Genomic DNA, 21,135 nt, shown 5'->3' with positions numbered 1-21,135 from the left:
TCCTTTGCCTTTGTGGGGTGATGCACTCAAAATTCAAGTTGGCTAACAAGCTGCTCAGTTTGAAATTCTGGTTAGGCTCACCTTCAGAAGCCAACTCAACTTTAAAGTTACTTTACATCAATCTACAAAACAGCATGGCTTTGCTAGGATTAGGGTCTATGTATTTCAACCCAGCAGCCTTGAGATTTCAGTGCCTTTGGCAGAATTCTTGCATCTCTCAGATAAGTTAAAGAACTACTTACTGAGGATTATGAACATTACACCTGTGCTGCTTGTTTACCTGCAGTGTTGCTAACTTTTAATAATTGTTGTTCAGAGGAAAGTGATTGGTTTACATTGTCTGATTGTCTGATTTTTTGCATGCTGTTCTTCTAGCAACAGATATGTTTTTAAAATATGTGGACTTCAAACACATGCATGTGGTGTGCTTCTAGTAGACCTTGCACAAAAAATCCTCTTACTTAAAACGAGTCACAAAGTCTTAAGTGATCATAACTTACATTTGTAGTTTTTATGCTAGAAAAATAATCTTAGAAATACTTGTAAGACATTTATTATAGTTTAGAGACTTCAGTCAGTCTCTGTTTGGAAGAAATTGGTTGTTATTGATTCATGGTTTGATCTTTCTGAAAGCCCTCTGTGGGATGAAAAGCTGGTCGCTTTGTGCTTCTCACTTCTGATAACACTGCTAAAAGGCACAGGCAGTAGGAAGTGCAGAATGCTGAGGTACAGCTCAGCTGGGGGTGTTTATAGCAACCTTGCCTGTTTTACTGAAGACTTAATCAATAATTTGGGGGTTTTTAGAACTGTTCAGCCAATAACAATCCTGATGTTTTCTGACTAATTTGCAGTCAGTAAAATGACAGCACAGCTGAAGATTTACTTTAAAAGGAGCAGGTAAAATCAATTCTTAAGCCACAAAGATGAGCATCTAAATTGCACAGATACCAGCTGAGAGCTTTGCTTGGTTTTCACAAGAAGCTTGCCTCAGAGGTGAGGTAGAGGTGTGCACTGGATTTACATGACATTCAGTGCTTCCAGGAGGTGCTGTTTACTTTCAGAAATAATGAGATCACACTTGAGTTGAAATTTTTGTGCTTTTTTTTCACCTGTCATAATTTTAAGTAATTATGGAGTCTGAGGACATTCAGACTCCCAAAATTCTTTCAAATTTACTTAGGATAAGTGTGTGTTTGGAAGCCCAGAGCTTCCTGGCTAGCTGGTTTTATCTGACGAGTCACTCAAACTGATCTGTGTTAGGAAGCTGTTGTGTGTTTGCCTGTCATTTGTAAGATGTCACACTTCTAACGTTTACCTCTGAATATGTTGAAGACTGACTGCAGTTTTTTCACATTGAGAAAACGGCTCCTCTGTTTTTTCAATTTTAGCATGTGACTATTTTGTAGACACTAGATTAGTAATGTCAGTTTTTACCAAAGTTGTCATGCAAGTTTTGAGAACTGATTTTGTTGCATACTGCTTCTGATCACGACATTTTGGTGAATGCCAGTTTTTAGAAGCATGACTTTTTCCATCTTCAGGCACCATCTCTCTGGGGTGAGTATGACCAGTAGTGAAAGAAGACTGTTGGAAAATCTAAAATGCAATTTCACGTTTTGGAAAAAAAAAACCCAACAAGAAGCCTTAGAGCTTGGGGGTAGGGGTAGAGCCCTGCCCGCCACCCCAGACCTTTGTTAGTCTTTCCTGTTACAGTTATAAGGATGTAGCTCAGTGGTTGTGGAGCTCTTTTACAGCAGTGCATCCTTCTAGTAGGCTGGGAAGCTGTTGCTTACTGCAAATGAAAAACAGAGCATAGACCTTGTCATAGGGTAAAGCAGCTGGAACAGTGAGTACAGGACAGACTTGGTAGAGACCTAGTTCTTCAAGCAATTTTCTTCAGGAAATTGGCAGCCCTCAAAAGAGATCTGCCAGATCAGTAGACTTCTGCTATTTCTAAGCTACTTAGCTCATTTATTTAATAAAATCTGTTGTGCTCAGTGGTATTGCAGTAGTGAATCCATAGCCCAATTTAAGTATTTTAGGTAGCTCAAACTTGTCACTGCCAATATTGTAGCTATAGAGATGTTTCCATGTCTCATCATTAGGCTGGAACTTCAGTCACTCTTCCAGAAATGGTTTCCTATCAGAACTTCTCTCTGAGTTGATTTTGTGGGGATTTTGGGGGTTGCTTTATTACTGCTAATAGTTCCATTTTAACTTTGTCTGGTATAAGACTGTGAATGTCAGTGAAAGTGTAGATTTGAAGATGCTTGTAAGACCACTACTTGTGATCTTCATGTTGCTTTGAAAAGAATGTTTATTAGTCAGTGCATCGCTTTTTCTTTTTCCTACTGTCTAGCCTTGAGATTGGAATGCCTATGAACAAGGAAGAAATAAAGCTATTAAAGATAACAAACCACTCCTGCTTTGCTAGCCTGAAAGTTTTTGTATTTATATTAAATGTCTGAATTTCACTGTGTTACAGCTAATAAAGCTCACCAGAATTGCTTGTAGTACACAGTAGAATGTTAATTTACAGAACTGTATTATTTCCTCTCTCTATATCTTCTGTCTTCTTTATTTTCACTTCAATATTTAAAATATAATTGCTTCCTCTAGTATTTAGGTCATGTATATGACAGTTGCACTTGAAATTTTGACATACTGTATGGAATCCTACGTTTTAAGTCTAGGAGAGAAAAACTGGCTTTGCATAACAGCTTGTGAGATGAAGTATGCAAACTTTTTTCTTATTTCCCCATCAGGAAGCATTGATGAAGATGTTGTGGTGATCGAAGCATCTTCCACACCCCAGGTCACTGCTAATGAAGAAATAAATGTTACCTCAACAGATAGTGAAGTGGAGATTGTTACCGTTGGTGAGAGCTACAGGTAGGACTTGCCTCTCTTTACGTTAATGCAGTTATGCTGAAGTCAGTGTTTGTCACAAGGGGAGGGCCTATGTCATTAAAAATCCATAAGGTAGTGTTTCAGAAATTCTCATCAGCTGATACAGTTTGCATTTGTGGTTCAAAAAGGAAACACACAAAAACCCACAGCTTTACCAAAGTTTGACAATAAAACTGGGAGGGATTTGGGGAGGTCGCTGTAGTTAGTGTGACTGAGAATTGGAGTTCTGGGGAAGTTAAGCTCTGTAGTGAGATCATAGACCAATTGGCTTAGGAAAGCATCCTACTTCTATGAAGCCACTGCTGCTGCATATACTTTCATGTTTTTCCATACCCCAGTGGAAGTTTTCTTCCATACTTGTCAGATTCTATAGAATCTAATGGAGGAGTTCTTTGGAGTGGAAGACTTGAAACTGTAGCGTATATGGGGCAGTTGGGGATGCATGCCAATTAAATACACTGGTTTATTTGTGAACATGAAGGCAAAATTGTAGAACATGAAGAATGACTATACATTTTTGAGAAATGACAAAGGAATAATAGGCAGTACAATATAAAAACTTCCTTGTTTTTCATCAGATTGAGATTTCATTAATGTAACCTAAAATTTAAAAACCAGATGGGTTTTCCTGCAAAAATCACTTCTGTTGGAATAAATTGCATTTCTATCAAACCAGTTTCATGGTTAAATCGGGTGTGTGCACAATGTGAATTCGTGAAAAATATGAACAGTTGAAACAGATTTTTTTTTTAAAACTCATGAAAAAAGGATGTACATTTTGTTGCTTACTTCTGTATCAGAGAAGAAATGGGGAGAGAAATCAACTTTTTTAAAATGCGTTTCTTCAACAACACATTTCTTTGTGGTGCAAAATCACTCTTTTCAGTGAGGAAGCAAAAGCTGCAGAATGAGCAGGTGCAGCATCAGGAAATTGTTGGGAACATGTTTCTAGGAATAACTTCTCCACATGAGTGTTTGTTGAGAAAAATCGTTAAAACTTGTGAATAACCTGAGTTAAGCCAAGTTAATTTATTGACATCTTATAGCTCTGTGTAGGGTTAAAAATGATTGCATATTAAACTAATTGTGCTTATAGAACATCAGTTCAAACCTTATCAGAGATGTATAAAACACTTCTGGAAGCTTTCCTCTTTCCACCATTAATAAGATATTTAAGAGCTATAAGAAACTTAAAAAAAAAAAGTACTTTTTTTTCTTACCTTTTGTAACCCTACCACCAAAACTACAACAGTATCCCTCCTCTCAATTTTATTGATGTGTTGGGGTCAATGTTAATTTCAACAAGGAGGAGACCCAACCTATGATGAATTTAAATTTTAGTCTGTTCTGATTGCTAGACCTTGTAACTTGCAGACTTCTCAAAGGAACTATTATTATTGTTACTATTTAAAGATCATGATGGAATGGTCAAATAAAGTTTGAGCCTATTAAGCAAACCTCAGGCTCCTGGACTTCCCTGTGGAAACTTTCAGCTGAAGGCTTCATGAGAAGATTAACTAAATTGTTTCATTTTGTGTTAGAGAATGTCATGATTTTATGTGATTTAAAAAAAAAAAAAAAAAAACAAAAAAAAACCAAAAAAACACCAAGAAAAAAAATCTGAGAGGTTTTCTATGGTAAAGAAGAGTCTTAAGTTCAAATCTTCATCTCAAAATTTCTGGAAATGTCTCTTTTATGCTGTGAACGTAAAGAAGTTCTTATGCAGATTTTTTTGTGGTTCAAGCATATCTGTTTTGCCAGCCCACAATGTAAGGACTAAGGGCAGCTGTTGGAAGTCTTAATAGTAGTTCAGTATAAAATTGTAAATGCTGTAAGCCAACTCAACATTATGGTTACTATTTAAAAAAATCAGAATAATGTGCAGAGCAAAGTAAATGGTTTCCTTTGTTCTCATCTGTTTTGTTTTTTTTTTTATAGATGAGAAAATTTTCTCTATTTTAGAGACGGTCTAAGTGCATTCTTGGGTGAAAACCATCCTTTTCTGATGCTCTGTAATGCTACTGGCTTCCTTCTGTGAAACCTAAGGCTGAGCTTTATACCTGCTTGTTATTTGCATTGAATAATCTAAAACTAAAACTTTTTCAAAAAATGAGTAGCAGTATATATGCTTTTAACAGAAGAATTTACAGAATGCAAACTAATGTAAAAGATTAGATTTGAAAAAGTATATGTAATTTCTGGAGTAAATTGTAAAGTAAAGGCACTTGGGAGGTAAATTTCATTCTGGAATGTCAGTATGATGCACAAAATGTGCATACAAGTCTATTTACACTTCCTCTGAATGCAAACCTTAAGAAAATGTGCTTGCACGCAGTTGAAATGTAAGCCAGTTGAGACTGCAGCAAGCACAGTTTTGTACTACTGGAAAATACCCTGCTCTCCTTTGTTAATGAAGTGAAAGGAATACAGGCAGAATAGAAATGTTGACTGAACTCCATGGTGATTTGTGCAGTGAGTTTTGTTTGTTTTTAGCCAAGTCATTCCTTTTTCTTCACTGCTGAATTACTGAAGTTTGAGTATGTTGTTTTTCCAAATTGGAAAATGGAGCTATTTGGTGTGTATTATAGGAGAGTCAGTGGTAAATATCAGATAGTAAAATATCCTTTTCTTAATTAAAGATGATAATCTCTTAGCTTAAACTTCAAAGTATCGCTGATTTGAGCATTCAGATTTGTATGACTAAATTAAGTAGAACAGGTGCTGTTACCCTACAGGAAAAAAAATCACCCATTTCCTCAGGAATGATATAGGCATAGGATTTCCTTTTTTCAAGCTGCATTTTACTTAAGCTTTGTTAAATGTTACACAAAGCTGTGTTTATTCCTTGAGGGGATAAGAGAAGTAACAAGATAAATGTCCAAAGCAATCTCTGGATGTTAGTTTAAAAGTTCAGAAATGATCCTCTGAAAACACTGCCACAAATTAATATTCAGAAGAACTTAGTATTTACAGGTTTTTATAATTTTTACTTTTCTATCATCATTTGTAGATCTGCTATTTCAGACTGCATAGGAATAGTGTAGAATTCAGAGAATCTTAGATTTCTCTCACAAAGTTGTAGCATTAGGTATAGTTACTGCATGACTGATGCTGTAAGGTTTCACAGTGATTCTGTTTTTTAAAATAAATTACCAGTACTTAGTTCATGTTAGATACTTTCCATTAAGTTATCTGGTAAAGTCTGAAATAATGTTTCTAAATACCCTGCCACACAGACATGTATTTCAGCATAACCAAAATGCTTTTTTGCTACTAAAAAAGGAAAAAAAAAAAAAAAAAAAAAAAAAGCTTCTGAAACAGTGAGGAGAAAAAATAATTAAAAATGTAAGACTTGGGTCAGTACTTAAAGTGATGTGTTTTTAAGGTCTCGTTCAACACTTGGACACTCAAGAGCACAGTGGGGACAAAGCTCTAGTACTCATGCTGCACGGCCTCAAGAACAGCGGAACCGCAGCAGGATTTCCACAGTCATACAGCCACTGAGACAGAATGCAGCAGAGGTTGTGGACCTTACGGTGGATGAAGATGGTAAGCCACACTGGTCTCAGAAGTCTCTTCCTTTTTTAGGAGCAGGATGATCAGCGTAAGGGGTAGAATTGTATTAACTCTAATGTACCATTCAGTGGAAAAGCTATTCTATACAAACAGATCTCCTAGCCTGTTAGAAAATCTTACAACTTTACTTTCAATATTAAAAGTTCAGCCATTCCTGATCTATTAGGTCTAACTTTTCTTGCAAAAACTGACTTGGGTGTGTCTGAGAGGTTGCTCACCAGACAGAAATTACAGAGCAGAGGGAACTACTACGTTAAAAATACACACTTCAGTGCAACATCATAAAAACTAGTACTGCTAAGTGCTTTGTGTAATAGCAATTCATAAAGAACTGAACTAGTAAAGCATGCTAGGTTTCTGAAACTGTAACTTTCTGTGATCTCCTACCTTTAAAATCCAGTAAGTTTGGCGTTCAAACATAGTGATGATGAAAATCATCAGAGCAATTTCCAGGCATTGTCAAAAGTTGTGGAAGAAGTCTGAATCTGATGTGATGTTGGTGATGCTTGATTAGAAGGGATTATGTATTAAGTTTTAAAAGAAATTTTCTATTGTGATAGTTCCCTCTCTGAGTGTGTCAGAAGCTAGTATCTTACAACGCATTCTTCAAGAATGTCTTGATTTTAGATGTGTTTTGATTAGTTGTGTGATTGCAGAATCTCTTTCTCAAAGTTGAGCACCTGATCCCTCGTAGTGTGTGATTGCATATCAGTGTTCAGCTACATGTATCCTGGGGAAAGAAAAACAACAGTGAAACAGAATTTAAGTGTTACATTTTTCTAAAAATATTTTCTTTAAATGAAATCAACGTGTTGGAATGTTTCATTAAACTCTAGATAACAGATGATTTATGAAAGATTTGTTTATTCCATTCCTTACTGAGTTGCTAATATACTTATTAGATCTAGGTCTTGAATATGAGTCGTATTTTATTTCAAGACTTTGTGTAAGAGAAGAATTTGAAATGTCTTAATGCCCTTTTGCAGATACTTTCACTAGAAAAAAAATGATCATCTTACTTTCTATGGCATCTTCTGTTCCTCAGCATGTCATTACTCTGCAGCAATGAGAAATTTCAAATGTAGTCAAAAGCAAATTTTTTGAAACTAAATTTGAATTACACCACCAAATATCTTTTTTTAAATTTAGCCTGTTCGCAGATGTGTGGTAGAGACCAAAATTTATCAAGTAGTGTATTTTCCCTCATCCTGTAAAATATATTGACTCTGCTTAATGTGTATTGAGACTATAAACCAAGTTTATCTTGCTGGAGCCTTGCAATACTGTGTATCTAGAATGGATGAAGCTTGTAAGGCGATTCAGCTAGTTTAGATGTTTTATGACCTTGCTTAGTTATCCAAAAGCTTTCCTGTGCTTTGTAGGCATTGAAGGATGGTAAGAAATCATAGAATAACTTAATCATAGAGTAGTTTGCCTGTTATTTATGAAAGACTTCGGCAAATACATGAGCAAATGTTCAGACACAAGTAAAACAACTTTTCTATTTTATACTTATTTTTGTATTCTGATTTTCTCAGCATCTGGCAAAACTAGCATGTATTGTAAGAATAACTTTAAACATGCAAATATCAATTAAAAAAATCTTAACAACTTTTAAAGTTTACAGAACATGAAAACTTTTTTTTTCCTCTGCCAGAGCCAACAGTTGTGCCAACCACATCAGCTAGAGTGGAGCCCCAGGTCGTGAGTTCTGCTTCCAGTAACAGTTCTAGTACGTCTACCTCAGAGCAGGCCTCTGATGCAGCTCCAAACGTCTCCGCCAGCCAGCCCTCTGCAGCACCAGAGACAACTTCTAGTCTTCCCAATAGCAGCACTGCTGGTACTTCAGCTGGAGGTACAGAAGAAGAGAGCTTTCTAAAAGGGTTTATTACCTGCCTGTACAAGGGCAGTAGAGGAGGCTAAACAGATAAGAGTGAAGATTTAAGAGTTAAAAGTGAAAAGCAGAGAGGAAAAGAATCTAAAAAAGATCATTGATTTCACAGAACCACAGAATGTCAGGATTGGAAGGGACTTTGAAAGATCATCTAGTCCAGTCCTGCTGCCAGAGCAGGAACACCTAGACTGGGTCACACAGCAATGTGTCCAGGCAGGCTTTGAATGTCGCCAGAGAAGGAGACCCCCCCAGCCTCTCTGGGCAGCCCATTCCAGTATTATGTTTCCCTCACCGTGAAGTTTTTTCTCATATCTATGTGGAACCTCTTATATTCCACTTTGCACTCATTGCCCCTTGTCCTGTCATTGGATGTCACAGAGAAGAGCCTGGCTCCATCCTCTTGACACACACCCTTTACATATTTATAAACAGAAATGAGGTCACCCCTCAGTCTCCTCCATACTAAAGAGACCCAGCTCCCTCAGCCTTTCCTTGTTAGGGAGATGCTCTACTCCCTTAATCCTCTTTGTGGGCGCTGGACTCTCTCAAGCAATTCCTTGTCCTTGAACTGAAGGGTCTGGAACTGGACACAGTGTTCCAGATGTGGTCTAACCAGGGCAGTGCAGAGGGGGAGAACCTCTCTCGACCTACTGACCAGACCCCTTCTAATACACTGCAGGATGCCATTGGCCTTCTTGGCCACAAGGGTGCAGTGCTGACTCATGGTCATCCTGCTCTCCACCAGGACCCCCCAAATTGCTTTCCTTTATGCTGCTCTCTAACAAGTCAGTCCCCAACCTATACTGGTACCTGGGGTTGTTCTTGCCTGTATGCAAGACTCTACACTTCCCTTGTTTGTATTTCATTACATTTCTCCCCACCCAACTCTCCAGCCTGCCTAGGTCTTGCTGGATGGTGGCACAGCCTTCTGGCATGTCAGCCTTCTGGCATGGCAGCAAACTTGCTGATAGTGCACTCTCTTCTCTCATCCGAGTCGCTGATGAATATATTGAACAGTACTGGTCCCAGTACCAGCCCTTGAGGGACTCCACTAGAAACAGGCCTTCAACTAGTCTCCATCCCATTGACCACAAGGTTCTGGCTTCTTTCCTTCAGCCAGTTCACAGTCTACCACATTACCATTGTCCAGACTATGCATTCTCAGTTTAGCTGCAAGGATGCTGTGGGAGATGGTGTCAAATGCTTTATGAAAATCAAGATACACCAATCATCTATCTACCTGATTATGTCTTCATAAAAGGCTGTCAGGTTGGTTAAGCATGACTTCTTCTTGGTGAAGCCATGTTGACTGCCCGTAATGGCCCTCTTATCTCTGATATTCCTTGTTGCAGCACCCTTCCAGGGATGGAGGTGATGCTGACCAGTCTATAGTTATGTGGGTCCTCCTCACCCTTTTTGAAGGCTGGAGTGGCATTTAATTTCTTCTAGTCCTCACAACTTACCAAAGACAGTGGAGAGTGGCCTACCAATGACTTCCACCTTAGCACCCATGATTGCATCCCATCAGGACCCATGGATTTATGGATGTCCAGATTGCTTAATTGATCCTTAACCCCAGTCTTCATCAACTGAGGCAAACTCTTCCTTGATCCTGATTTCCACTGTGTCCTCAGGCATATGGGGCTCCTCAGGGCAGCCTCCAGCAGTACAGACAGAGACAAAGAAGGCATTTAATAACTCTCCTTCTCTGTATCTTCTGTCACCAGGGCGCCCACTTCATTCATCAGTGGGCCTGTATTACCTCTAGCGTTAATTTTTATCTGCAAGGTATTTAAAAAAGCCCTTTCTGTTGTCCCTGACTCCTCTTGCAAGGTTTAATTCTGAGGCCTTAGCTTTCCTAGTTGCCTCCCTACATCCTCTGAAAGCAATCTCGCATTCCTCCCAAGTGGCCAGCCCATCACAGACTCACAGAATGGCCAGGGTTGGAAGGGACCTCAAGGATCATGAATCTCCAACCCCCCTGCCACACGCAGAGACACCAACCATCCCACCTAATGCTAGACCAGACTGCCCAGGGCCCCATCCAATTTGACCTTGAACACCTCCAGGGATGGGGCATCCACAACCTCTCTGGGCAGCCTGTTCCAGTACCTCACCACTCTCTCTGTAAAGAACTTCCCCCTGACGTCCAACCTAAATCTCCCTTCCCTCAGCTTAAAACCCTCCTTCCATGATCTGTAGACTCTCCTCTTCCACTTGAGTTTGCCCAGCAGTTCCCTGTTAACCATGCAGATCTCCTGGCTCCCTTTCTTGACAAAGATAAATGACATTGTGCAGGAGCATTCTGCTCTCGCTCATTGAGATGGCTCAATTATATGTGAACAACAGTCACGTTCTTTCTGAGGAGACAGAATATAGTTCACTGGGAATGGAATCTTCCATTACAGCGTACTGTAGAGTTTTTTTAAAATGTGCATTGCAACGAAGTGAAGGATGCATTTAGATTCCTTGAACCTGTAGATGAAAGCATGTCTGTATAAATCTATATAGAAACTGACATATAAAAGAGTTGATTGTATGGGTGGTACTTATAACATTACTGAGACATGGCTACTCTTTCTTCCAAGTCAGATGATGTACAAAAAAAGCTGAACTGATCATATTTACAGAGGAATTTGATAACACTGGATCAAAATAGATATGTTCACACTAGCCACAGAGATGATCTTTCCTCTTTTCCCCACTGATAGTGCATCTTAAGTTATTGGAATTATAAGGCGAGTGTCAGTTTACTTCCTCTAGTCATTCCCATGAATATGTCTACCTGAACTATTCATTTTTGGTTCATTTGGCAAGCATAGTAAAATCTTTTTTTTCCTCTTTATTCCGGTTTGTTTTGTTTTAGTCTAGATCTATTTCGCAATCAGGTAATTATTTCATACATTTCAAGTGCAGTTTTTTCAGGCATTGTTTTTTTGTTATCAACTTTACTAATTTCTTCAATCTTGACTTTCTTTAATTTCAAGATGATACAAGAAGAACTGCACCTAATACGACACTGGAAACTGGCCCTCCAGCCATGCCAAGGTTACCATCATGCTGCCCTCAGCATTCTCCATGTGGAGGATCTTCACAGAATCATCATGCGTTGGGACATCCACATACAAGCTGCTTTCAGCAGCACGGCCACCACTTTCAACATCACCACCATCACCACCATAACCCTCACCCAGCAGTTCCTTTGTCTCCTTCATTCAGTGACTCCAGCTGCCCTGTTGAACGGCCTCCTCCAGTGCCTGCACCTTGTGGAGCAAGCAGCAGTTCTGGCACCACTTACCATGACCAGGCATGTTTCATTTTAATTACTCTTTCTTTGTGATTCCAAGTTGTTATTTAAGTATGAAAGACTAAAATAGGATGCTGAATTGTGAGTTATTTTCATGTTCTGCAGCAGATATTTTAGAAAGGAACTAAAAGGAAAATTTGAGTTATACTGTATGGGCACAAAAGGAATTTTAACAATAAGTCATAACCCAATAAGTAATCACTGACAACTGATGTTCTCTTGATTACTGTAAGATGATATTATTTTATTTGCTACGTAAGCAGAACAACCATAAATACTTTGCAATATAATGTACAGATTGTAGTAGTTCTGTAAATAACTGTGCTGCTTTAGAATTGAATGTTTCTGCCCTTAATATTCTGTTCATGAAAGGAAAGATTCTCTTCCAAAATCATTTTATTTTCAAGACTTTCAAGATTTTAACTAAAATCACAGCTCTAAAACAGAATGGTTATAAATCTTAAGAATAATACTGTGGAAATGTAACTTACAATGTGTGGAACTATCAGTCTGCTCTGTTTTTAAGTGTAATGCATTAGGCACAACTAAAAATGCTAAAGCTCGTTGTTTGCCTGCAAATAATTTAATGCACAGTAGCTCTCACATACATGTCAATTCATCTATCATAGTATTTTTTTTTGGCTCAGTCTCATTTGTCAGGTTCAAGAATTTGGAAATAAGAAATGCTAACCATATCTAAAGAATGTTCCAGAATCAAATCTTAAAACTTAAAAAGCTGGATTCCAATTGCTTCAGATCGTATTTATTCCTATTTTTAGGGTGTTATATTTGAGGATAACCTTGTTTTCAGTGTCTGAAGAATTGCTTGAAAAAAAGATAATTTGTTTATGCAGCAGGCATTGCCAGTAGACTTAAGCAGCAATGGTATAAGAAGTCATGGAAGTGGTGCTTTTCATGGAACATCTGCTTTTGACCCCTGCTGTCCTGGTTCTTCATCTCGAACTGCAATTTATGGGCATCAGACTGGTGCTGGCCCAAGCCAATCACTAACAATAGATGGATATGGATCAAGTATGGTTGCACAGCCACAGCCACAACCTCCTCCTCAGGCATCGCTTTCTTCCTGTCGGCATTATATGCATTCTCCTTGTAAGTACTGGCTGTATGGGGGGAAGAGGAAAAATAATCTTCCCCAACAACATAATAAAAGCTTTACTACCTTCTTGCTTTGATCTTAAAACTGAGTTAAGCTTATATAGAGGAATTAAGCAGAACCAATGGAAAGTTAAAATATTTTCTTGTGGAAGTAAGTTTTTGAGTTGCATGTCTTTTTAATATTCAGACTTCAAAAAATGTATTTCCTATTAAAATAATTGTATTTTAGTAATATTTTTTTTGTTTCCTTTCCCTAGTCTTCAGTGAATTCTGCTTGAGCAGATTCAATCAACTTCATTTGATTTCTTTTGTTTTATTATGTTTACAGAATATTGGGTTAAGGAAAAAAAAAAAAAAAAGCAGAATATATTTTTTTAATAAAGTAAAATATCTTACCATACATGACCTTTTAAGCATTTATCACAGGTAGATTTTTTTTGCCAGTAAAAAAAATTTTTTAGCAAGTAGTAATATTTGAAAATGTGGATTTATAGGATATATCACTGAAATCACGCATTCTCATGCTGCTATTGTTTATGTTGTTGTAATTATGTTGAAGCACTTGTGTGAAGATACTATTTTTACAAATTTAGCCCAGAAACTGCTTTTGATAGGATTGAAAGTTGCTGATTTTTTCATTGCAGATGCTTCTTTGACCAGACCTCTTCACCATCAAGCTTCTGCATGTCCCCATTCTCATGGAAATCCTCCTCCTCAGCCACAACCTCCACCTCAAGTAGATTATGTTATTCCTCATCCAGTGCATCCCTTCCATCCTTCAATCTCCTCTCATGCATCTTCTCATCCTGTTCCACCTCCACCACCAACTCATCCTTTAGCCAATGCAGCTGCTCCAATTCCCCAGCATCTTCCAGCAGCACACCAGGCTATATCCCATCACATCCCTGCAACAGCTCCTCCAGCACAGAGGCTTCATGCTCATGAAGTGATCCAGAGGATGGAGGTCCAGAGAAGAAGAATGATGCAACACCCAACGTATGTCACAAATGTACTCAGAACAATAACTAAACATATAATTCATTTCTCTCAGGTTTGTAAAATACTGCATGTGAATCTCAAATTGTAATTGCTTGGCTAGGAACTGTTAGTGTTAAACCATGGTAAGAAGTGTCTTTACGTACCATTGTGGTTGAGTGAGCATTGAGACTGAACTTGTTCCATTGCTTCTCTCACTAATATCTACAGGTGAGGAAAGAAGCCCAATGAATGGGGCACAGAAGACAAGCAAAGCTTATGTTTCTCCTGCCCATTAGTTATCTTCCAGGTAGCTAGCTGGAATTCCTTTTCATAGCTGAACAGCCCAGAAAGTACATCGTAAGCTCCTTCCAAATACATTCGTTGAAATTGTCTTTTACCTTTTTGATAGTATAAAAATCCTTTTTACATAACTAATACTTTAAAATAAAATTAACTTATAAGAGGTGGTTTACCAGCTTTAATAAAGATTTAATCTTAAATAACTACCTACCTTTACTGCACCTTCATGTTTTTAGAAGAAAAGGAAGACAGTGAATAATGTTTATCAGAATGTGACCAGTGTTGATTTGTAGCTTTAGTGATACTGTTTAGGAGATATTACTGTTGATAAACTAGACCTGTGATGCTAGTGTCAACAGCCATTGGGTCAGCACTGGCTTGTAATTCAGCCACATTGTGACTGAAGTTATTTTAATTCTAGAGATAATTTTTTTCAATAGCTAAGATTTCAAGAACAAGCTCTCTAGTTGTTTCTTCTAACATTAATAATACTGATATCTAACGTGGAACTGATTTAGAAGTTAATGCTGCAAAAAAAGTTTTTAACGGCATCTTTTGAGGTAGTCTCCAGATCATTACAAAACAAAAACCTGTTGGCAATAACTCGGACAGTGGCATGATGGATGTGTTTTTATTTTTCTAGGGAAAGTCAAATATTACTTTCCTTTCTCAATCAATGTTTTGTAGTTCATTTCTAGAAATAGCTTATACCATAGCCTTGTACCTAACTTACCATATAATGATAATGGATTGCAAGTAGAGAGCAGTAGAGTCCTCACTGTTAGGTCTTAAATTTTGGGTAGAACATCAGAATGAGTGGATGGCAGTGTATGAAGGTGCATTGCCTGAGAATACCAGACAGCATTTCTGTTTAAGATCTTCGGTAAAATATATTATTCCAAATTTTCCCCATATATAGGTGTTTAATAAGCAGGGAGGTGAGACTAGAAATAGGTTTTGTCTAAAGTTCTGTTCCCACATTTGTATGTACCATTTGCGGGAAACTAATGCTTCTAACATAATTTATACAAATTTGATAAATTTCTCTGGAGAAGTGTCAGCTTACAGTGGTTAGAATAGTATAATTACTTTTACATAACGATACTATTTACGTACTATTATGTAAAATAACTTTTTACTTTTCTAGCTCTGCAGATGTACCAAATGTCTACTCTGTCCAAAAGTTTAAGGTGGGACTAAATCAGAATGCAGTCCACTGCTCTTAATAAAATTCAGGTCTCTTGGCTGATATGAAGGCAACTTTTATTACTTAAGCTATGATGAGAATGTGTTTCAAGGGAAATGTCCTGATTAGCGTATGTATTTTTCCCCTAATGATGTTTGCTGTTACAATTTTAGTAGAAATAGACTAAGATGCAGTTCTGTAGCACTGCCATAAATGATTCTTAGTCTTGACATGGCCACCATGTGTGTGTACACTTGGATTACATTCCTATTCTGTCGTTTGAAATTAGGATTAAACTCTGTGCCAGTCTTTTGTGATCACGTCTACCAGGTGAAGACCAGATCACAGTGGGTGACATGGTGCCCCCAGCGTATTGATGGTAAATCCCAGTGTATTGCCATATATGAAACATGGCCAATTTCACATCTGAGTATTAAGACAGTTTCTGACTTTAGATATAAGTTGAAATTAAAACAGTTTGAGGAATGTTTTGTGTATTTTATTTAATTTCAATGTGTTCAAGTAATTGAGGCTGTGACATTGATTAAAATCTTACTGGCTCACCACTAACAAGTATATTAAATTAACTGTTCTTGTTTTATGTTGTTTAGACGTGCTCATGAACGACCTCCTCCGCATCCTCACAGAATGCATCCAAATTATGGTCACGGACATCACATTCATGTGCCTCAGACAATGTCTTCCCATCCTCGACAAGCTCCAGAGAGATCTGCCTGGTTAGTAATCAGTTGCAATTTCAGTTCTTTGGGACTTAGGACAACAGACCTGCTGTTAAATGCTGGCTGTGACTTTAGAAAGCACTGTGTGCGCCTGTAATTTGAAATTCATTAGACCTTGATATGGCTTTGAAATGTTGCTTATAGTGCTCAATATGTTAAATGTTTCTAGGGCTTTATATACATTGCTTTTTAAATGGAATTGAGTGTCACCAGCAGTAGGTAGTTTATTTCAATAATCGATTTTAAAATAAGTAACTAAAATGTTGATGAAAACAATTCTTGTATTTCCGTTCTTTGTAAAATAGGATTTGGATTTCAGTCACATGCTAATCTATTGCCACTCATCTGTATTGAAGCTTACTTAAAATTGCATCATGCTCAGTGTGGAGGTTAGATTTAAGTTCTGCTATATATTATCTGGAAAAAAGTACTTTTGCACCATTAGGGAAGAAGTGCATGAGTGATGACTTCTGTTGTCACAGCAAACAAACTGCAGAGAAGACTCCATGCTGATACTGCTCAGCACCATAAATTTTTATTGACTCTATTAATTTATCATACTGAGTCTTCATATCTGATTTTAAACCTGGTTTTAGTTAGTGGTAGTATTAAGAATATTTTTAGGAAAATTTAAATACATTTACAGAATCACACAGAATGGCCAAGGTTGGAAGGGACCTCAAGGATCATGAATCTCCAACCCCCCTGCCACACGCAGGGCCACCAATCTCCCCATTTAATACCAGACCAGGCTGCCCAGGGCCCCATCCAATCTGGCCTTGAACACCTCTAGGGATGGGGCATCCACAACCTTTCCAGGCAGCCTGTTCCAGCACCTCACCACTCTCTCTGTAAAGAACTTCCCCCGACGTCCAACCTAAATCTTCCCTCCCTCAACTTAAAACCATTTCCCCTTGTCCTGCTAAGAAACATTTAAGAAAAAAGAATGTTACTTAACACTGCTACAGTAGCTATGCTGTAGTTTAATGCTGTCCGAAGTAAAGGAATTGTTTTGGAGGCAAGATATACATCTACTGTAATGCCACTTTTGTTCACGTGACAGGGAACTGGGAATTGAAGCTGGTGTGACTGCAGCTACTTATCCTCCAGGGCCCTTGCATCCTCACTTGGCCCACTACCATGCACCTCCTCGACTTCATCACTTGCAAATAGGGGCTCTTCCTCTAATGGTAAGGAGATGGCATGTGAAAAATCATGATCATTGGTCATCATAATTATTTTGTCAGGAAAATTATTTTAAGAATTACTGTATTTATTTAGACGTGTATATACTGTTTTTAGTGGTTCAACTGAAGAAGAAAACAAAATACAATGTTCTTGCATTGTTCCTACATATGGAGCTAGAAGAACAGTTTTATGTCTAATAAGTAAAAATAGTTCAGGACACTAACGTTTCTAACTTCAGCTCTTGTAAAATGAAACATTTGAACTAAATTGTCACATGCATTACACTGCATTGACCCTCTGCATCTGATTTTTTTTAAATTTTTTTGTGTTCTTTTAATGAGTTTTATGTTGTTAAAGGTACCAGCTTTCCCCCCAGTGCATAAGAGTTGGCACTGGTGCTTTATTTTCTTTGAAGGTTTGTATTTGCATCTCAAATCCTGTCTAGAGATTTGGTTGGTTTTGAATAATAATTGGTGTTCATCAACCTTATTCCATATGACAAAGTAGTACAGTTTTGTTGCGGGATGGATTACAAGCAAAATGAATTGTGAGGGTGAACTAGACCCACATACCAATTGTGGCTTTGACAGAGTATTAGCTTTGAAAGTATATATGTAGGTTTATGTAAAATACTCTTAATTTTCTTCAATGAAAATTCATGAGGACAAAAATGTAGAAAAAGTTAGTACGTTTAATTTTTCAATTTGCTATTCTGTGTGGCTAACCTATGTTATTTCACCCTCTCTAAACTAGATTACCTAATCAAAATTGTGGGCTCATCTATAGACAAATGCTAAACTTTTAATTTAAAATCAACTTGCAAGACTTGTCTATCCAGAACTTCTGTTAGAGGCCAAAACTGACATCTAGGTATATTTATAACCGGTACTTTAATTGTTGTCTTTCTGTACTCTGTTTTTACACTGCATACTCCTTGCAGCTTAGCCAACATAACAGTCCACAAGTACTTCCCTAATACCTGCAGAGTTCGTAATTCATTGAGGCATAGCTTTTTACTTACTGCAGACATTCTAGAGCACTCCTAAAATTCAGTATTTTTGTGTAGCCAGTAAAATTCCTATTGTATAACGTTTACCTCCTGTGCATCACTGAAACAGATTATGATTTTTCTGCATTCTTCTCTTTTTGTTTTTGTTTTTTTTTCATGCTGCCAAAAAAAATGTCTGTCTCTTTCACTTTTATTTCTGTAGTGTTCTGTAACAGATAACATCAGTTGCTCTCACGGTGAGAAAAGGCCCTTCTGGTAGTTAAGTGAGCTGTGATTGCTTTAGGAGGCAGCAAGTTAAACATATGCCTATTTCATCTCACCTTCTGTCAGGGCTAGTAAGTCAATTATTGTATGTATTTCCACCTCTGAAACTTCTAGAAACTTGAGAGTTCATCTCATCCTCATGTTAATGTGTTGAGAAGCTTTTGCTGTATTTTAACTTTCATAGAGGTGTGCCTACAACTAAAATGTTACACAAGCGAGTAGTTCAGACCCCTCTGTTTATATTCTTGTTGGCAGCAGAATGGAAGAATGCTGTGGTAGATAGTATTTGGAAGCTTTTGCTGAATGTCTGATAAAATACTTCTGAGAGTCTTGCCAAGCAGCTGCATTTACACAATCGTTTGTCAGATGAAGTAGGATTCTTCAACTCTACGAAACTTTGTGCATGCATTTCAGTAGGGATATCTAATTCTCATAAGTAATTAATGAATCTCTGGATCAAGTGAAATTGGAAGTTGTTTTTATTTTGAGGTTTTGTATGTGTTTTACTGACGTATTTTGCAGTATGTAGACATTAGTAAGCAGTACTTCCTTGAATGTTTGGGATCTGCTTGGAACTCTGCTGCAATCAGATGGAGTGTTAGGCTTTTTAGTTGTGTTCTGACTAATTTGAAATGTTCAGATTAAACACTAGAAGGGCATAAAGGCAGGCCAGAGCATTACTTAGCAGTTGTATGTAGAATGAGTTCAAAGCATGATGCATGTCTTCTGATGGCTCTGCCCTTCTATAGCAATAATGAAAGCCAAAGATTTCTTCAGTTAAGTGTATGTGGAGATTTGTCAGCAAAAATAATTTAACCGAATATGAAGCAAATACTGTAATGTTTTTCATGTAATAGAAAAAAAAAAAAAGGCAACCCACAACACTAATTGGATATCAACTAAAAGTGACATTTTGCTTTTAATAAAAAGCAACAGATTAGAATACTGCTGTCACCAGGGTAATTTCATTGTAACTGTAGAAACTGGGGCTGGGAGGGACAGGCTGAACTGTACTTAGAACTGCTCTGCTAAGACTGGCTCAAGTTATGAGGAGTGTTTTCTTCTGTAGGTAAAAACTGTACTGATTAATTATTTATAAATCTCACTGATTGTGTTCTTGGTGAAAGAGTCATCAACTGTTGATGTGCTAGTCTTTATTAAAAAAAAAAAGAAAAGTCCTTCAAAGTAATTCATGCAGTAGCTCAACTATAAAAAAAAAAAATCGTTTGAGTTTAATCCACTTTCCAAGATAGTGCATTGCCTTGACGGAAGTCTGCTTTTTTTTTTTTTTTCTAATAGTGTTTGGTAGCTGAGAGTTTTGCTCTATCAAATGGTGTTATTGTGCTCTTTGTGTCTGTTGTAGTTTCCATGGAAATAAATAGGAGGCACTGCTGTCAAAGCAAAGTCCTTGTTTCTTTCCCCTTTCATTTTCAACTCTTACTGACTGCAGTCAGACAGTATCACAGGCTTATGATGTACCTGACTGTTCAAAAAAAAAAAGCCCAAACCAACAAACTTGCTGTGAATTACCAGAATAGTCAAGGCTGGAACTTGATGTAGCTATTGTAGCTTGTAAGGTGAACCATAGATTTAAAATAGCCTTGAGTATCTGCAACAAACTTAACTGTGTTTTTCAAATAAGAAGAATGAAACTTTGTGTGACAGCTGCTACTTTTTTTTCCTGATATAAAGCTGAATTAATGTTCTTCAGTTTTTTTTGTGTGGGCTATTGAGGAGCATTCATTTTATGTTTCTCTTGGGCTCTAACAGAGAGTTAGGTCTTCAGCTGTGCAGCATGTATTAAATGTTCTTTCCCACAGTGTCACTGTGAAAACTGCAACTTCTCTGTGGTTTGATTCAGCTTATTAAAATAATAATAATTCTTTTTGAATGTATCCAAGCAACTAACTGGGTAACTATATTCTAATTTGATTTTAAAAGCTTGAAAATCATCTGTAAGGTAAGCCATTGAATAAAAGGTTGAAAGTAGGCAAGATAAATAGTACAATACAATGTGAAAATCTCTCTGACAGTGGGAACAGAAAGGCAGAAGAATCCTGCAAATATGGGAGGAGTTGAAAGCAGGTTAGCAAGGAAAGCTCTTTCTTGTAGGCTATTTCTGCTTCAGAATATTTGGGCTGTAAATAGTTCAGACACGACCTTGAATTTTCAAGTTAAAGCAATTTTATGTTGGTGGGAGGAAATGTTGATAGCAAGTGCAAAACTAGAAACATATGACACTTGTTCTACGGAAAACAGTTTGCCAAAAACTTGTACTGAACTTTGCAGATTCAGAGTCTGCTACTTAAAGCACATGTTGTAATTTGACTGTATGCAAAGGCACAAACACAAGCACTTAGCACAGACTGATATTAGTTTTAAGTCTTTCACTCTTAAGTTTACTTTCAAAACTTAATGATAGCGTGCTTCCATTTGTGCTTAACTTTCCTGAAGCTGTTTCAAGAGAGCAGAAATCTTCACTTTTGCATTTGAAGCCTGATGGTAACTGTTAAATGGGTAGTGAAGGCACAGTTATTAGTGTGAAAGTGCATTGTATCCTACCAGTGCTTCCATTAATTCAGTTGTGTTGCAGTATGCACTCTGAGAAATTCTTACTCTGTTTGGTGGTGTTAAAATTAACACGAGCAGATTTCTCAAAGAGTCTCT

The 21,135-nt window shown here is 37.5% G+C and overlaps 1 protein-coding gene across 7 annotated transcripts in view; it reads left to right on the top strand.

The window, feature by feature from the left end:
- Window positions 1-21,135, top strand: part of RNF111 (ring finger protein 111) — a 54,639-nt gene that overhangs the window by 24,203 nt on the left and 9,301 nt on the right. For 5 of the 7 annotated variants that reach the window (XM_090148792.1, XM_090148791.1, XM_090148789.1 and 2 more), the window contains exons 3-10: window positions 2,766-2,892; window positions 6,296-6,459; window positions 8,144-8,341; window positions 11,368-11,687; window positions 12,542-12,797; window positions 13,448-13,799; window positions 15,879-16,004; window positions 17,071-17,197. In XM_090148792.1, coding sequence (XP_090004918.1) covers window positions 2,766-2,892; window positions 6,296-6,459; window positions 8,144-8,341; window positions 11,368-11,687; window positions 12,542-12,797; window positions 13,448-13,799; window positions 15,879-16,004; window positions 17,071-17,197 — 1,670 coding nt within the window. The remainder of the gene's footprint in view (window positions 1-2,765; window positions 2,893-6,295; window positions 6,460-8,143; window positions 8,342-11,367; window positions 11,688-12,541; window positions 12,798-13,447; window positions 13,800-15,878; window positions 16,005-17,070; window positions 17,198-21,135) is intronic. The other 2 variants (XM_090148790.1, XM_090148788.1) reach the window with 1 other exon arrangement.

Source organism: Phasianus colchicus, chromosome 12, assembly GCF_987193195.1.
Source record: "Phasianus colchicus chromosome 12, bPhaCol1.hap1.1, whole genome shotgun sequence".
NCBI classification, from domain to species: domain Eukaryota; kingdom Metazoa; phylum Chordata; class Aves; order Galliformes; family Phasianidae; genus Phasianus; species Phasianus colchicus.
Note: the sequence above shows the minus strand (reverse complement) of the source record. Positions and strands in the feature narration are given on the sequence as shown.